The sequence below is a fragment of the Anas platyrhynchos genome, chromosome 4 (genome assembly GCF_047663525.1).
Source record: "Anas platyrhynchos isolate ZD024472 breed Pekin duck chromosome 4, IASCAAS_PekinDuck_T2T, whole genome shotgun sequence".
In the NCBI taxonomy this organism is placed as follows: domain Eukaryota; kingdom Metazoa; phylum Chordata; class Aves; order Anseriformes; family Anatidae; genus Anas; species Anas platyrhynchos.
The window spans coordinates 52,109,660-52,127,036 of NC_092590.1; the positions used below are offsets into that span (position 1 = coordinate 52,109,660).

Here is a 17,377-nt window from a genome sequence, read left to right on the forward strand (position 1 = left end):
CTGACATAAAGTGATCATCTGTACCCTGCTGCACCACTGAGACCTCAATTTACCTAAGTTCTGACACAGTGAGAGCACTGGGAAAACAGGAAAACAAATCATATGGGTTAGGTTAGGGATCGTGTGAGACAGGGACTGTGAGGGCAAGATCATCACTGAGAGTATACTTGAAACAGCAGCTATCTGCTGCTGAGCCTCCAAAGATCCAGAGCTCTGCAGGACAGACACAGTCTGCGACAAGCAACTTGCTTTGTAGAGCAGATACGAAAGCTTTTGCTGCAGTAGGGTGCCAGATACATTGGGAAGATAGGAGCAGCCAGTGGTAGGAGGCACTCATGTTCACTACAGCAAAAATGTCAGCTGAAACCAAGAGAAAAAGGCCAAGGACTGCAAGCTTGCCTAAATACAGCATTTTATGAAATATTCTGTAGTAGTAACTCAGTATTACAGCAGAAGAGCTGTTCATACCCTGAATAGGTGCTTTTTCCTCCCAACAATAGTTTGAGTATTACTAAGATATTGCTAGTTCACTGAATGTAGGAGGTAAATACATTGTTTTTCACAAGAGCCCCTAACTTTATCACTGTACAATAGATATTTGGTGATACCACCTGCACAGTTCTGCAGCAGGACCTATCCACTCACCACACAAGTTTTACATAGGCAGGGGCCTAACAAGAAGCAAAGATTGTTTTTAGGAAGGTGAATACTAGATCAAGAACATGGCAGAGAAGGCAGTTACAGGCTGAATTCTGAATAAACTGTTGGCTTGGGCTGTTTTTCTTCCCACCTCCTGCCAAAGGCCCATTATGATGGTAGAGGTATCTTACTGTGAACTTGTAAGCTCAATGGGAACATACTGCTTTTTCTAAGAATCTTCTCACTAGAAGTAAACAACACATATCTGTAAGACTTTATTCCTCTCTTCTCAGCGATATTATCTTTTTCTCAATTAAAATTAAACTTCTGAGTTGTACAAAACTAATTACTCAATAAAACAAGTGGCACCATAAAGCCACATTTCTCTGATTAACCTCTCACACAATGACTCCTTACACGTGCGGGGTATTTCAGGTTCTCATTTCGATTTGGAGATGTCACTGAGACATCAGATGATTTGGGACTTTTAAAAACTTCTGTTTCTTTTCTCAGCTTTTATGACCTTATGAGGAGGGATATCAAGAAAAAGATGTGAGAAGGAATGAAGCTCATCTGCTAAGCAAAGCAAGTAAAAGCTCATGACCAAAATATCCAGATGTTTCATCACATATTATTTGGATTTGCTGTTTTGTAGCTGGAAGTTAATTCAAGTACACTACACCAAGCCCCCTTGTTTACTCAGACATGTTCCAGAAGCTGACAACACTACAAGTGCTGTGCAGATAGGAACTGCAAGACCAAATGACTGTAGTAAATCAGGAAATACAAAGGAAAGTAAGTTCAGACTAGATCAGTGTTAACTATCCTGTGGGAAACTGTGGTTAAGCACACTCAAATAACACCAGAATTTGTAACGTCAGCGGGAACATTCTCATCTTTGCAAACAAGACGGAATGAGTTAAAACCTATTGTATCTATTTCTCTCTATTTTTTTGCAACACCTGAGATCAGCTGAGGAGGTCATTAACAGCCACTATGTATGAGCATTAAGAAACCAGGGATGTCATGCTTTTATAACCAGCTAATCACACAGCACAGTGATAAGGATCATGTATGTGGGTCTTCAAAAATGGAAACCAAACTCAGCACTAAGATTTGTCCATGGGTATAAACAAAAAAATACAGCAAGGCAAATGATTTTTTTACTGGGTTAAAAAAAAAAAAAAACCTTCCATGTCATCATGCCTTTTTTTTCCTATAGAAAATGCTTTAACACTACTTAAAGGGGGGAGGGAGGAACTGACAGAAACCCTGACTTAAAGGTTTTTTATAGATATAATCTCTGGGGAAAATTCTTAAGTTAATTGCAATAATTTGAGAAAAAGCTTGAACAAGAAAGACCGCATTACCTGCTACTCCTTAATTACCTTTTCTGCCTAACTTTACAATCAATAGTCACATCTCTCAATCAGGAAACACGTCTAACTTGTCTCACTGGAAGAGCCACCAATACATCATACTTCAGAGGAAAAAGGAGGAGGAAATATCGAAAAAAATTCTTAACACTGAAAAGAAAGTGAGGCATGTATGCCAATATTTCGATTAGATAGATCACATCTGACTTTTATTATGGACCTTTGACTAATATGTCTTATCAGCTGTGCTAAAGAAACAACAAAAAATAATTGGTTGCCCTCTCAGACCCAGATGTCCCTCTAACTCTTAGCCTTCTTCTCTTGTGCTGCTTGATTTCCATAAACATACAAAAGCAAACATCAGTTTTTAACCCTGACATAGAAACTTCATATTAAATATCAGCATGATCATGATGACATTCATCTTGTGTATATTGATACTGAAACAACGTAAGCATGCCAACACCCTGAAGGCCAGCATAAAAGTTAGAAATATTCTTGTGGCTCTGGCAGTAATTGACAGAATAACAAATTTTAACAAAAGAGATTCCAAAGTGAAAAACTTAGCATGTTAGATGTAACGATACACTGCATGACATTACTTGTTAAAACTTCAGCAAAATAGTCAACCAGGCTGTGTTAGTTGTCGTATCAAAAAGTAAAGCTGAGGCAGACTTCAGCAAACACAGTTCAGTTATTGCTAAAAAATAGTTAGCAAAAAGCAGCTGTTTGCTCACACCAGGAATTCTTGAAAAACATAACGAGCTTCCATACATGAATTTAAACACTTGGAAACTGATGAGGAACCCTTCGATGTCAATAAAGTACCATTTGTTACTTCATAAACTGCTCCAGCTTCAAGAAATGGCCAGCCATTCACAAAAGTCAATTATATCCAGGTAAATCCTCTAAGGACTTCTCAATATTTGGGAGCTACACTATCTGAACATTTGATCTGTGCCGAAAATTCTGCATCCTGCAACTGGACTGAACTTTCCCTACAACTTCTCCTTCCAGCAGTCAGCAGCTATAGGAACAAAGAGCAAGGAGGCAGAAAAATCATCAGGGAGAAAAGGCACCAGGCATGGGGCTGGATAGCAGATGCTCTGAAGGCAGAAGTAGCAACCGGCAACACGCTCACTTCACCTTTCCATTTGGGCTAGATGAGGAAGATTATATTTTAGTATTTCAATCATTCTTTTGGCTCAAGAAGCAGAGCCATGTGCTGCATAACAGTATCTATAGCATAACAGTGCTACAGAACGGGAATTTCTATTTCAGTTCACTCTTACTATAAAAACAGAAGATGATGTTTTCCAACTTCATTTTTTTCTATAACATTAATCAAAAAAAAGAAAAATTGACTTCTTCAACAGGATAGCTGAAGATTGTAGTATCTTAGACAATTTTTCAAAGGAGAAGTACGCCATTCAGGTTTTTCAATTATTGGTACTGCTGGTTAAAATTCTGACCATATCTCAAAATAGTACTTTTTCTCCTTTTAAATCCTACCAGCTCTTGGGAAATTCTCCCTGACTTGTGGTCCATAATGAGATGCACTATTTTTTAAATCTCAATTCTGCAAAATAAAAAAGCAGCATGTAAAGATATCCAGGATACAAGTAAGAAAAACGACACTGTTAACAAGCAGCTGGTAAATTCACAACAGTTATCTATCAGGTAAAAATGGTGGGCAATGAGCTTTCAGAAGGAATTAGTGAAAAGGACCTGTTTAGACTCTCAGCTGAAATCCTGGTAAGTATTTCCAACAATCTGGTAGAGCGCTAATCAAGAATGTTCAAAGCCAGCAAACGTACTCACCACTGCCATATGAAAATGCACGAACAGAACGACTGTCATAGCCAGAGGAATGTCCACTGTAGAGAAGAAAATTCATGTAAAATCCAGTTTTATCATTAAAGCTAATTCCATTGGTAGATACATACTTTTATTATAATTTCACTGAATTTTTACCATCATATAGACTAAAAGTATCTTTTGTAAGCTGATTTAAGTCTTCCATTTTGAGCATTAAAGCAAGAAAGCAGTCTATCAAGAAATGTTACTTCACTTTTTAATACAGATGACAACAGCATTCTCTCACCTCTTCTTAAAATTAAAAAAAAAAAACACAACACAGTATCTTCAAAACAAATATTAAACATGAACTGTTCTTTGTATTTTCCATTATATTTTTTTTTCAAATATGGCTTATCTCTAATTGTTTGAAAGTGATCATGTGTGAATGAAGCCATTCTCACTCTTTTTCTTAAAAAGCAGGTATGGAGCATATCTCTGAACAGGTGCACTTCAAATGTCTACTTCTATAAATAAAGTATTAAATTGACTACATATTTTCTATGCTGACTTCTCTCAGAGGTAGCCAACTCAAGTAGGTAAAAACCAGGAAGGTTAAAATGGATGATACGTGCACAGGACATAATTCAAACACACAAATCTTTGATGACTTTTAGCACTTCCTACATAGCTTGAATGAATTATCTTTGCTGTGTTCAAATTGAACGTTAGTTCTGTTCTTCAAGGCAGTGCAACGTTAAAGAAGTCCGGGGTTAGTTTAGTTTAAAAGCAAAAACAAATACAATAATAATGAAAGACCATTGCAACAGTGCAGCATTTAAAGGTGTAAGATCTAGTTCCCATGTACTATAATCAAGTGGATTTTTTTCCACACTGTTTCAGAAACGATATAAGTATTTACTTAAGTAAATACAATGAATACTGCTTAACTGTCAGAAGCAACAGTCACTCACAACAACTGTCACTAGGAAATAATAAATTTACTTTCACGCACATCAAATGCATTGTTATTTTTTTTCTAAATGAAATCAGACGAGGATTTTCTCTGAGATTTACCATCATCATCCTGTGGAGTATATGTTAACTGAATTTTTAATTTCAAAGGAACAGATGTGTGCACCTTCTTCCAGTGAAATCCAAAGGACTGGCAAGAGGCTTGCACCATCTTCTTAAGTGAGCTTTGTATATGACCTGGTTTTGGTCTACAGCAAAATATAAATATTTTGAGGGCTGTGCTGACTACTGTTTGCTGTTGGTTTGGTTTTGTTTTAAGATACTTATATATAACAGGTATTGAAAAACACTATTAAGCATATTAAAACTGAACATTTACAAGTAAAGCAGAAATAGAAATTTGGATTCTGTAGAACTCTGACATTTCCAGTAGCTTATGAGGGTGTGAATGTGTGGCCAAATCGTTTATTTACATTTATATAAAAGGATATGGTAGCTGTAAGGTGAATTATAAGGTTCACATAAATAAGTCTTCAGACTACTACTACTTCAGACTACAATTGTTACCTTAACTTTGTGTTTTAAGTCTTGGCACTGATATAATATCATAACTCAGTAAAGCTAGTAAGTGGTCAAGGAACCTATTTAAAACAACATTAAGCGTCAAAGATGTGAGACTAATAACGCTTCTGGAAAAATATTGTAAAAAACAGAAACTGTCTCCCCACAGATAGATAAAACCCACCAGGTAGTGTAAGATTCGTTCCTAATATCTGATTTACTGCAGCTAGAGAATCCCAATATATTGATTCGTAATATTTCAAACAGATAATCACCTTTCTATCGTGGGTATGAGGGAAGGTGGAGGACCGCCAGGTGGTGGTGGAAAGCCTGTAAAAATTAATTGGGGGGAATGGGGGTAGGAGGGGTAAAAAAAAAAAAAAGAAAAAAAAAAACATAGAAGAACTGTGTTAGGCATGCAATGGCAAACACATTTCAGACAGCATAATGCAAATCATTGTTTATCGCTTACTGTCTAAATAGGTTTATTTGGTAAAACAGTTATTTCCAGCTTAATGAAGGCAGAGATCCTTAGCAGCAGTTTAAATTAAATACATCATTCTTGAAAAATACAAGACTTGAGAAGCATAAAAAAATTCCTAAATAGGTACCAATACTTTATAAACAAAATCACAACTGTTTTATGCGTAACAGCAAAAACAAATGGAAAGAGAAGAAAGAAGCAGACTTTCAAGAAACTGGCAGATAAATCACTCATCAAGAACATTTTCATACTTTTCTGCCTTGCATCAGGGTAACGACTGAGCATACACCTGCAACTTTGTATTATAAACTTTTATCTACACATAACTAAAAGAAACCTGGTAAATTGTAAATCAAGGAAGGGTTTTGTTTGTTTGTTTGTTTTTACCTAAATGGGGAAAAAGAATCAAGTTTAAGCAAGTTTACCTGGTGGTGGTACTGTTATTGGTATACCTAAAAAGACAACAAATAATGTATCAGTTATAGTAAATGTTTGTGTTTATCATCTGTAGGTCTAAAATCAGACTGAGCTATCTCAGCATACATGATTAAGGGGAATAACTTATTTTCTGTGTTCTCGGATTAAGATTTCACATTAATACCTACCAATATGCTCTTACGCAAGCCTTGTGCAACCTGCCTTCTTACATTACTACTCTTCAGAATCTTATTTAATTAGAAACAAAAATAACGAAGAATGACTCTGTGTCTGAAGATTAGAAGTAAATCCATAACCCTAAAATGTTAAGTATTCAGAAGGAAAGTAATGTTCCACAGAACATATCTGCTTCATTTTATATTCCATAACTAGATGAAAGGAAATGTAATCGGCCCCTGACCTTTAATAGCTTAGCATAGGAAATACAATGTCCACATGGACAAAATATTACAGCAACAAGAAACATTACAGACGTTTCAGTCAATGCTATGTCACACTGCAATTAATCATTCAGTTGCTACTTGGAGGGAAAAAAGTGTTCAGTACTCTATTTTCTTGTAAATATCTGGGAAGGGAGCATCCCTTAGTACATGCACATTCAAAAACTGTTATAACTCTGTTGGTTTTCTGTACTTTTAAAGCTTCACTTCTAAAACAGCAGGAGTTTGAATTTAATTTCACATGACTCCAGACCATCTTCTAGAATGCTGTATTTTTGGAATGTGAATTTGTAAGAGGCCTGAATAAAGTATTGGTAGTTTGAGGTAAATCCCACTTATGCACATTTCAGTAAGTGAATTAGGCAATTACTGGAACAAATAAGTAACAGCTAATCTTTCATAAAGTCACAGACAAGTTGTCTCTTCCCTCTCGACTCTATGAGAAAACTCCATTTTGCATTAACTTGGATAAAACAGAAGCAGTAAGCTGGCAGAGCAATATTAATCAAGAAACTCATAAAACAATCATGCACTCTGAACTCTTTCCGTCCTTATCATTGAAAGAAATTTGAGAGCACTTTGATTCTACTAGACACTTACAAATCACCAACTGAAAAGAAACAATGTGTTTGTTGTTTTTTTGTTTGTTTTGACAGATCTAAACCTTTTCTTTTTCTTCCTTCCCTCTTCTGAAGGGCCCATTTCCTTTTTCTAGAAGAGACCACTACTCCTCTTTAATATATAAGCCCAGAGACTGAATGTCCAAATAATTTTGATGAATTGGTTAATTCAGAATATTATACCGAAGAAACACATCTGTGTTTTTTCCTCTAAAATTTTAAAGAACTTTCTAAAAATCTTGATTAACAGTTATATCACTTGAAGATGGAAGCTAATTTCCTCGATGCTATCAGAGTGAAGTGCACACTAATCCTATACTCCAAGTTAGCAAGCATCACTATGAAGATCTAAAAGCTTGGGTTTTTTTCCTTGCCTTTTTCACTACAGAAGAAGGTGACAAAAAACAATGAACCAAAAAAGTCATGAACTTCGGGCAACGGAAAATTAGAAACTCTTCACTCCTTTTGCTTTTATTAATGCAGTGAAAACACATTTGAGGTATAAAAGCATACTCGAATCATCAGCAGTCAATTTATTCTTTTGAGAAACAAGAAGAGACATCTTGAGTCATTTCTTGTGATGTAGGGACTATACTTGAGTATCAGTGTAAGAAGGAAGCTTAGCACAGATCACCTCCCTATGACGCATTGCATCGCAGTGCCACAAAGATAAGCCTGGCCAAAAACTAAATATTCAGAGGTGTGGCAGGAACAATCTAAATGGCATCAGCGCAGAATTTTACCTAACATGCTCAAAACTGTTTTCAGGACACTCCATCCCAATCTACCACCTCAAGGCTGGTAAATATTTAGAGAACACCAAGTAGGTTTTACTGAAGGAAAGCAATGCCACATGTGCTGTGCTTGCTGAGTAAGGAATCAAGCACGATAATGCTGCCCTGACTTAACGACATTCTGCAAGTTAGCTGAACTGTGTAATAGCCCACAGCTATGTAGTACAACTCGACTCAGAGCAAAAACTTCTTTTGTCAGGCTAAACTAAGTCAAATTGTCTCTTATTCATCACAAGATAAAAGAGTACACTTACAGCCCTACAGTTAATTGCTAAGCTTTGGTGCAAGCCTCAGCAGTCAAACTTCCCCAAACTATGCAACACAAGTTCAATGCTTCACAGTAAGTTTTTCCTAATCTCAAAAATACATGTCACACAAAAATACGTCAACTATCCTTAAACCACAACACATAAAGCAACACTTAAACTTGTTAAGCAGGCTGTTAAACAGAGGCATCCACATTCTTCTTTAGATTTACATTAATCCAACATCACAATAAACCACAAAAACTAAACCCAACACATTGTTTGCAACAGCCACCGATCTCCTAGCAGTTCTTGAGCATTTTCTGGGTTTGGCCATTTGAATAATTCCAGGACTCATTCCTCAAAGAAGATCTGAATCGCAAGAGTGAATGAATTCAGAACAAGAGAGCTAACTTCAAAGGAAGATCCTTTTTCAAAGGGACTTTTGGAGGATGTTTTATATTTGGAATACTTAAATTTTCTGGCAAGTAGTCCCAGTTTAATATTCGGTAAGAGGTTTTTTTTTTCCCTCCTCCTTCACTGAACTTAGCAGGGATGGCAGATTCTATTTTAGGAACAGCTTTGAAGATAAAGAGCTGGCAACAGCACAATTAAAACACAGCCCTGAATAAACCAAATCCACAGCTCTTAATCGTTATTTTCAAATCCACTTGAGGCACGGAAGGATGTTGAAGGAGACTTTCTGAACAAGTGTATGTCATAAACCTGTCTGCAAACCATGAGACTAAAGCTAAACCTGCTTGCTAGATCTGTAACACGTGTGCACTTCTTTCACCTTTCGAAAGCTCAACAGGTGAGGGGTTTGATAAGATCAGTACAGCTATACGACATTGCTGCACCAGGAGCATTTGTGGTAGGGGGTGAATCCTGTCTCATTCTAAATCATACGCAGCTTTTCTGTGCTACAACTACAATTAAAATAATAGTTACTTCCTAAAAACCTGCAAAGCATTCCATAATCATAAAGGTTTAAATACAGTTTAATACTAGTTAGCATTAGGACTACATCCCTCTCCATTCTATTCCCTCAGCAGTAAAGAAACTCCACAAAATTGCCAGAGCAGTAACATATTCAGATACCATATTTTTGCATTTACACACAGTAACACAGAACATTTTAAAATATTTCCCCCTTCTGTATCCTAGGTTGCACTGTTTTGTGCATAATGATCACTGATGAAAGCCAGAGCTTGACATGCAGCAGGAGTTAATAGTTTTTAGATCACCAGCAAATGAACAAAGCAACATCTTCCATGGGGAAGGATTTAAATCTTATAAAATCCCACAAAAAATCATTGTACAGAAATAATAATTTTCCTTTCTTGATTATACGTGAGAGAATTAATAGAGACTTCTAAAAAATTCCATAAGCAAATGAAAAAGCAAGAAGCCTTTCAACAAGACTTGAGTACAAGTCAAGAAAAAATGCAAGGAACAAATGGAGAAACCAAGGAAATGGGCTCCAAATGACATCACCTCTTATGCAACAAACCCTTCATTTTCCTACTCAGATACTTCCAAAGTTTCTGCATCTATTTTCACTTTTCACCAAGCATTCTTCTTGGTTTCCTGCTAAGTACTTTTTAACTTGAATTCCTTAACAGGACAACACTCAGGTAACTGCACAAATGCCTTTGATGCGCTCTCGTTTTAATAAGTATCAGTAAATTTAAAACATTTAACAATAAGCAGAGTTTTCAAAAAGCTTTGATTTGTCTAAGATTCACAGACCCAGGAAGCTGGATAAAAAGATCAAGTGCGAATTAGATCTTTAAGTGGAAAAAAAAAAAAAAAAAGATGCAGCACAAATGCATTTCTTACCAGACTTCCAAGAATTCAGAGATACTGTGAGGGGAAATAGGAATTAAAGATTCCATTGGTGTTTGGACCTTAGACATCAGAAAATCCAACTTTTGACACAAATTCTTGTTATGTCATGCTTTTAGTTCAAAGGTTTCCAGAATCATTTGTTAACACGTACCTCTCAATAGCATTAACAGTACTTGAATCACAGAAAAGAGCTTTTCTCTTCAAACTTGCTCAAGGACACAGGATCCAACATTTAGTATTTAAGAAATTATTTACTACTTGTGGCTACTCTTACTGAGAAAGCAGAGACATCCACTTCCATTTCTGCCTTGCAGGTATATTCGTGAGAAGAGTACAACACAAAATTCTGAAATTCTATAAGCACAGTCAAATCTGCATGGCATGTGCTGTCTTTAATTCACTATCATCAAGCATCAGTCTCTCATTCTCCATATTGCATGTGGTGCAGGATATTTACCTGGTGGGGGAATCAGAGGTGGAGCAGTACTGACAGTTGGAGGGGGTGGGAGGAAAGGAGGTGGTGGAAGGTGGGTAGGTGGAGCTCCTGGAGGGAAAAATGGAGGTGGCTTGGTAAAATTGTCTACTTCAGGATTAGATCGTTCTGAAAGAACCTGTAAAATATCAAACTATAGTTACAATTGCTACGTAAAAAGGGTAGAAGACAGGTTTCCTCTTTTTCCTACATCAGGAATATATTACTTATGCACCTAAAGGGCCATATTCAGACAGTTTAAGTTCTACCTCAGTCCCTTTGTTCAGTACCCCATACCTGCTAGGTACCTCTGAGGGCCACTAGGGTACAGTGAACATAGGATTTTTGAGGGAATAGAGGCCATCTGAACATGGCCCAAACCATTTTAAATTTGTATGTAAAGCAAAATATTTCTTTAAAAAAATCAATATAAAAGACATGAAAAAATAAGATTTTAAATTATTTAAACATTGTGAGAAGCTCAGCTGCAAAACACACTGATGTGTTTTCAGTATAAGCACTGAAATGCATTATTATTTTCATTGTTTAACCTTAACCTAAGTTGGCATGGAAACTCAGCTAGAGCACCAAGCAAACTTGATTCTTCTCTACAGATAGTTACGAGAAGAGAAAGTGTATTCGACCTTAACACATTTAGTTGTTTTCTGAAGATAATCCAAGCCCCTTAGGACTAGCATTATAACATGGTAAAATACTACTATGTACATTTAAAAAAAAAGGCACAATCAACTATTTACTCCTTCAAAACATATTTTTAAAGGACTATTTCTTCAAATGCGTATGAAAAGATTTTCAGCATGTCTCTGGCAGGAATAGGGGAGAAATACATAGTCAATTTAAATATTTATCTTTATCATAGTAAACAAAACTTTATCCCATGTGTATCTAGCAGAGACGGTGCTGTCTCCTGGACTTTAAGTCTGCAAGATTGCTTATTTCCTTCCAAGTACACTAAAACATTTATCTTTTGAAATATATCAGATGTTTCATCTTAATGTACTTCAATTAACTGCCATAACTTTCTGATATTAAAGCTGAAATTAAAGCTACTTCTCTATTTCTCATTTATACACATTGGAGTGTTTTAATCAGAAGCAGAGGTGTAGCAAAAATGTCTTTTAGATGAAGATAGTGTGTAAATCTGCAGTATAAAACCTGTATGTTGCTGTTTTCATTAGCACGCCGTCGTCCTTCCACCCTGCTGATAGTGATGGTCTGTCCAATCACATCTATTGTGCCAGATAATCGCCTGCAACACAGGACAAACCAGAATCAACAAGCAGAACTAGAAAGGGAGAGAAGACATTATTATGGACTTCTCTTATTCTGAATGCCACGAGTTCCTTCTCCTGTACAAAACATAAAAGGCTTTCTGAAGAACGCTAAATATGATAAATTTCATGAAATAAGCAAGTGCATAGAACAGAACAATGCAGCAAACACTCCTGTAGGATAAAGGATGACTGTCTCCGCATTCTCCTTGCATCCCCAATAAGAAAGTAAATCTATACTTTTGTCAATGATGGAAAAACAAAAAAACAAAAAACATAAGGAATAATACAGGGAGATCACCAAAAAACATCAATAAGGAAAGAGTACATTAAACAGAACTTCTAAAAAATCTGAAGTAAAATAGAACTAATCATTAAAAATAAACTTTAAACTGCTGAAACCATACCAGAAGATTCCACAGAAGATCAAATGAAGGTAAGTTAGGAGGCAGAAATAAACATAAGCCAACTCAACTCTTCCATGCATACTATAGATATTGCAGCACATATTGAAGAAAATCACCAGGCATCCCTCTTGTCTCAGAATATACAGTCTTGCATCCAATTCAAAGGAATGATAGACCAGTCATACATGCTTCTGCTCCTCAAATTTCCAAATACAAAGTGTCTCTCCACAAAACATTTACATAGCTAATTGCTATGTTTACCTTCATTAAAGAAACTGGCAACGAAGCAGCAGAAGACTCACCTCAGTCCCCCTTACAACCCAATCAGGCAACATGGGAACATACCACGCTGAGAACACCTACCTTAGAAGTAACTATCAATGGATTTTTAGAGAAAGAAGAAAGGAAAAGTAGCATACATATACAGACTTTCCCTCCCAGTTTCTGCAAATCAGAAATTTAGGGACTTCCTATGCAACCTGAGCACTGTGTTTCATAGTCCCTCATTAACTTGCATTTGCACCATCTCTTTTGAACAAACACACTGGTGCTTTTAACCTCCAGTGATGCAACCTGTTTCAGCTGTTGTTTTTGTGTTTGGTGCCCTAGAGTCCTTGTGCTAAAAAAAAAATAAAAATAAAAAAATCATCATCATACAAATACCTGTTCTCTGGTGCCACAGTATTCTTGGTACCTCTGTTGCATCTCTTCTCAGTCATCCCTTTCCCAAGATGAACTAATCCACACTTCTATTCACACTCAAGTGACTCTAATTATTTGATTCTCTTTTTTGTGCACCCCTTCCACTTTTACTATAACCTTTCTGATATGATATTAACAGAACCACAGGTGATATTCAGCTCTCAGTGCAACACAGCTTTATGTACTATTATAATCACTTTTCTCATTTTGTTCCCCACTGCTCATGATGACTGCCATTCTACTAGCTTATTTTGGCTAACACTGGAAATTGAACTGACATTTTGGGAAGTGGCAACAATAATTCCATGATCTCCTTCCCAACCGGTAATGTGTAATTAGAGCCTATGAAAAACAGATGATTACGGCTGATTTCTCCATCCCCTTTTCCCCCTTCTTTTTTCTCTTATATTTATGAACCCTTATAGATTAATGATTTTCTCTAAAAATAGCTAAACTGTCTTTAGGTCACCTGCATTAATGAGAAAAAGAACAAGAGACAATTCTGCTGAGAAAGACTGCAGAGGTTTCCTTAAGAACACATGTGTTGTCCCCTGTGATTTTTTCCTCTGTTTAAATGTAAATACATAAACAGACTCATGGGTTCAAACTTGCAGGAAAGAACAGAAGCCTAAAATAAGTCATTGTGGTTCTTTCTAATAAAAAGTAATTAATCTTAGTTAATATTATCAAAATTCCGCTTTTTTTTCTTTCCTGAAGTTTTTCATCTGTCACGTACTGTTAAAAGCAAGCTACTTGTATCTTGGCAAACAAGCTGGATGCAAGCCTTGGTCTGCTGAACAAACTGTAGCACAAATACCTGCAGAGGGCTAAATTTCTCCGCCAGTTTCATTTTTTTTCCTTCCGTATAGATTTTAGAATTTCCAGATCCACAAGTCAGATAATAGCTACATCTTCTCCACTTCCTATCGATGCACATTTCACATTTCTCAAAGTCACAGATGAGATGACTGTTCCTCGGTGCTACTTCAATTTTCCCCCCACACACATTCTCTTATCTGCTTAGAACGAGTTCACAGTATTTTATTATTCCAATGACGAAAATATCACAAGCTAATAAAATAATTAATAGGCAAACTGTGAAAAACAGAATTTTCTTTACATATTGATGAGATCATACAGATTAGTTTAAGCACTAGCCTGTAGGTATATTTGTAACCTGGTGTTTCACTCTCTTATTTAAGACTGTCATCAGAAGTATTCACACCAAAATTAACTGCTCTGGTTAAGTAAGGATAAACTTCATGAAGGCCTGTTATATCAGAAAGTCTGCATTTTGGTGCCACATTCTAAAAGAAAAGAATCTTAATTTGAAGTAGGAGAAAGGTGAGTTTTTCTTTGGACATACTAAAAAGAGTAAAATATAGCTAAGGTTATGGGAATCCTTCTCAACCCCAAATGCTGACCCACATGTCAAAAGCCTTCACACCAGGATCCCGTTTTCACCTTCACAGCAACAGTTTGAACACCTCGTGCCCATTTCCTGACCAAGAGCAAGCACTGTCTTACCAGATTTTTTACAAAGTGATAATACTACAGGAACAAACACAGTAAGTCTTAGCTACCTCTTAATTTTTTGACTTAAAAATTTTTGCACTGTCTATAACATACTTATGGCTATAAAGTATCAGGAAAACATTAAAATTCTTATATCTTACACACAATCATAACAATTGCTGCAGTAAATATCAATATACAGACCACGTGAATCAAACTAAGGAAGATGGAATACAAACTTCACTATGGAAAAGCAGTACTACCAATTATAAAAACACTGAAGTGGAACTAAAAATAAGTTGAGAGGCAGAGAAGAAACCTGGAGTATTGGCATCAGTATGTCAGGAAATCTGCAGACATAAAATTATAGATTCTAAACCAAATCCTCTTGTCTGGATGGCTACATATGGAAGGCCATATACCATTCTTTAGTTAGTTTTCATTTGAAGAACCGCATCTTATTTAGAAAAAAAATCTGGAATTTAATTTTTTAGTGATAGAGTTCACAGTGCCTGCTAAGTTATTCCAATGAATGCTGGAGTTAATGTGTGAATTTTTAATGTAAATGCATCTCACTTCAGTTTCAAACCCGTTAACATATTAAGCTTATGCTTGTTAGACTGAAACTGTTCCTACTACAAAATTCTTAACTCCCGTTATGTACTCATGTAATCTCTTAAGAGAGATATCTTTAAGCCCAAAAGAACATCTGATTTCTTTGCCACGCAGCTGTCAACTGTGCATTACTTTTTTTTTTTTTTGTATTTATTTATTAACCTTTCAAAGCAGAATAAAAACACAGAACTGATGGTAAAGACACCATTCCGTGGGACACAAGCACTACCATTTGAAGCATAATCAAGTCTCTCAAAATCTTCAATTAATCAGCCACTTGGGAACATACTCAAATAAAGGATTATAGCTGCCAGACCAGAAAATGGTATGACAAAGATCTGAATGTCACCTCTTATAACTAAAACCTGTTTTTTGTGATAATATGGAATCACTACTTTGAAGCTAGGAGGTATGTAAGTATAGTTTTAACATTCCTGTCTGCAGCCCCAAAACAATGAAAATCCAGAAACCTAGCTTTATAGAATTTGAAACTCTAATTTGTATACAGATACAATAATACCCATCTGCTTTGCAGCCCGCGATTAATTTCTAAGAGACGTTAAAAAGCTGGATTCACTTAGGTCAACTCCATTAGAAAACAAGGTATAAAATTACACTTCTAAGGGATGAGAGAAACAAAGGTACACCAGTGCCACACCTGTAAAGGACATCACAGTAAAGAAAATTGACAATACTTATCAACAGTGAGATACAGAGCAAGATGAAAGACTGGGAAAAGCTTTTAGAAATTTCAGAATCGAAATGCAAAGAAAGAGAAAAATACTTCTAGTTCTTAGAAGAGATGCTCCTGATTCTTTTTTTTTTTTTTTTTCTAGCTAGCACTATAGTTGACTACTAAACTGATTAATGCAAATAGCTGGGAGAACGGCTGAAAGCTCCTTGGAAGACTGCACACTGAGGATGATCCAAATGCCCTGTCAGCAGTGTTCTGCAATATTTGGGTTTGCAGCTCCTGGATTTCAAAGCAAGCTCATTAAGCACAAGGGTTTGGAGGGAAAAAGAGATCCAATGGTACAAGAGCCCGACAACACATCTGCAAATTACAGTGACGTAAACTATACAGCAGCCCCTCAAAGGATAACACAAGTCGAAGAAATTCTCTGATCCTAACATCCCAGCCCAGAAATCAAGACTTCTGGATTGTTTCAGCCTAAGTGCTGAAATAATCAACACCTGCTTTCCTAATCCTCCCCAGTTGCCGTTTTACATGGTAATCCAGCATGGCTGGACTTTGTCTGGACTGCTGTTTTAGTAACCAAATTGCAAATACAGGTATTATAAAATATTTGCTAAACCAACCACGTTTCACTAAAACAAAATAAAAAAGGACAAGTGAATTTTGTGTATAACAAGAAAGCTTTGTCTCATTCTTCAATCTGACAGCCCATTTGGTTTCAGAGTTCTAAGACTGCTTTTCCTCCAGCATCGGTATGTTCTCTAATTATCTCACATCTTACCCAAGAAAACTTCCATTTTACTTAGCTTTAGTCCTTCTTATATGTTAGATAAGTCTCTTCTAAAGCAGTAAGTCCCTTGGATGACTCACTGCTTGGCCCACTCCACCATTTTACAGGGCTTCCACTTGGTAGCGAGGTACTTCGAATGAAGACTCGCCCTGTCTTCCACTATTTGCACACTGTCAGCAGCTCCTGGAATCAAGGCTGAAAACATGCACTGGACAGCCATGGAAGAGTGCTGGGCATTAAAGTAATACCTGCATCAACACCAACACTGCTACAGTATCAGATAAGAGTCTGATGAGTATGCCTATGCTCTACTCGTTCTCACTAAACTGGTGTTTTACAAATACACGCACGCTTCCTGATGTCCATTGTTCTACCCAACAGCCAAAAGATTTCATTTCCTTAATGAGGGATGAGTTCAGGAATTTGCAATCATACCGTGACGTTGACAAATTCTCTATTTCCTAGACTGATGTAACACTGCACAAAGTACTCTATTAGAAGAGCTTGAGATCCAATAAAAGAAGGCCTATGTTCATTTGCAAATGGAGTAGACAACACCTTTGTCAAAAACTTTTATCTTCACTTATGCAAAAAAGGCATCTAAAAGAGGCATCTGAAGCGTCCAGGATACAAGAGCTGAGCAGCTTTTTAGGAGGGGCCAATATGA

General features: G+C 36.5%; 1 protein-coding gene across 6 annotated transcripts in view; it reads right to left on the reverse strand.

The window, feature by feature from the left end:
- Nucleotides 1-17,377, reverse strand: part of FIP1L1 (factor interacting with PAPOLA and CPSF1) — a 43,904-nt gene that overhangs the window by 8,497 nt on the left and 18,030 nt on the right. For 3 of the 6 annotated variants that reach the window (XM_027457083.3, XM_027457086.3, XM_027457084.3), the window contains 6 exons: nucleotides 11,869-11,962; nucleotides 10,678-10,831; nucleotides 10,212-10,235; nucleotides 6,258-6,284; nucleotides 5,624-5,678; nucleotides 3,837-3,892 (listed from right to left, as the gene is read on the reverse strand). In XM_027457083.3, coding sequence (XP_027312884.1) covers nucleotides 3,837-3,892; nucleotides 5,624-5,678; nucleotides 6,258-6,284; nucleotides 10,212-10,235; nucleotides 10,678-10,831; nucleotides 11,869-11,962 — 410 coding nt within the window. The remainder of the gene's footprint in view (nucleotides 1-3,836; nucleotides 3,893-5,623; nucleotides 5,679-6,257; nucleotides 6,285-10,211; nucleotides 10,236-10,677; nucleotides 10,832-11,868; nucleotides 11,963-17,377) is intronic. The other 3 variants (XM_072037625.1, XM_027457087.3, XM_027457085.3) reach the window with 1 other exon arrangement.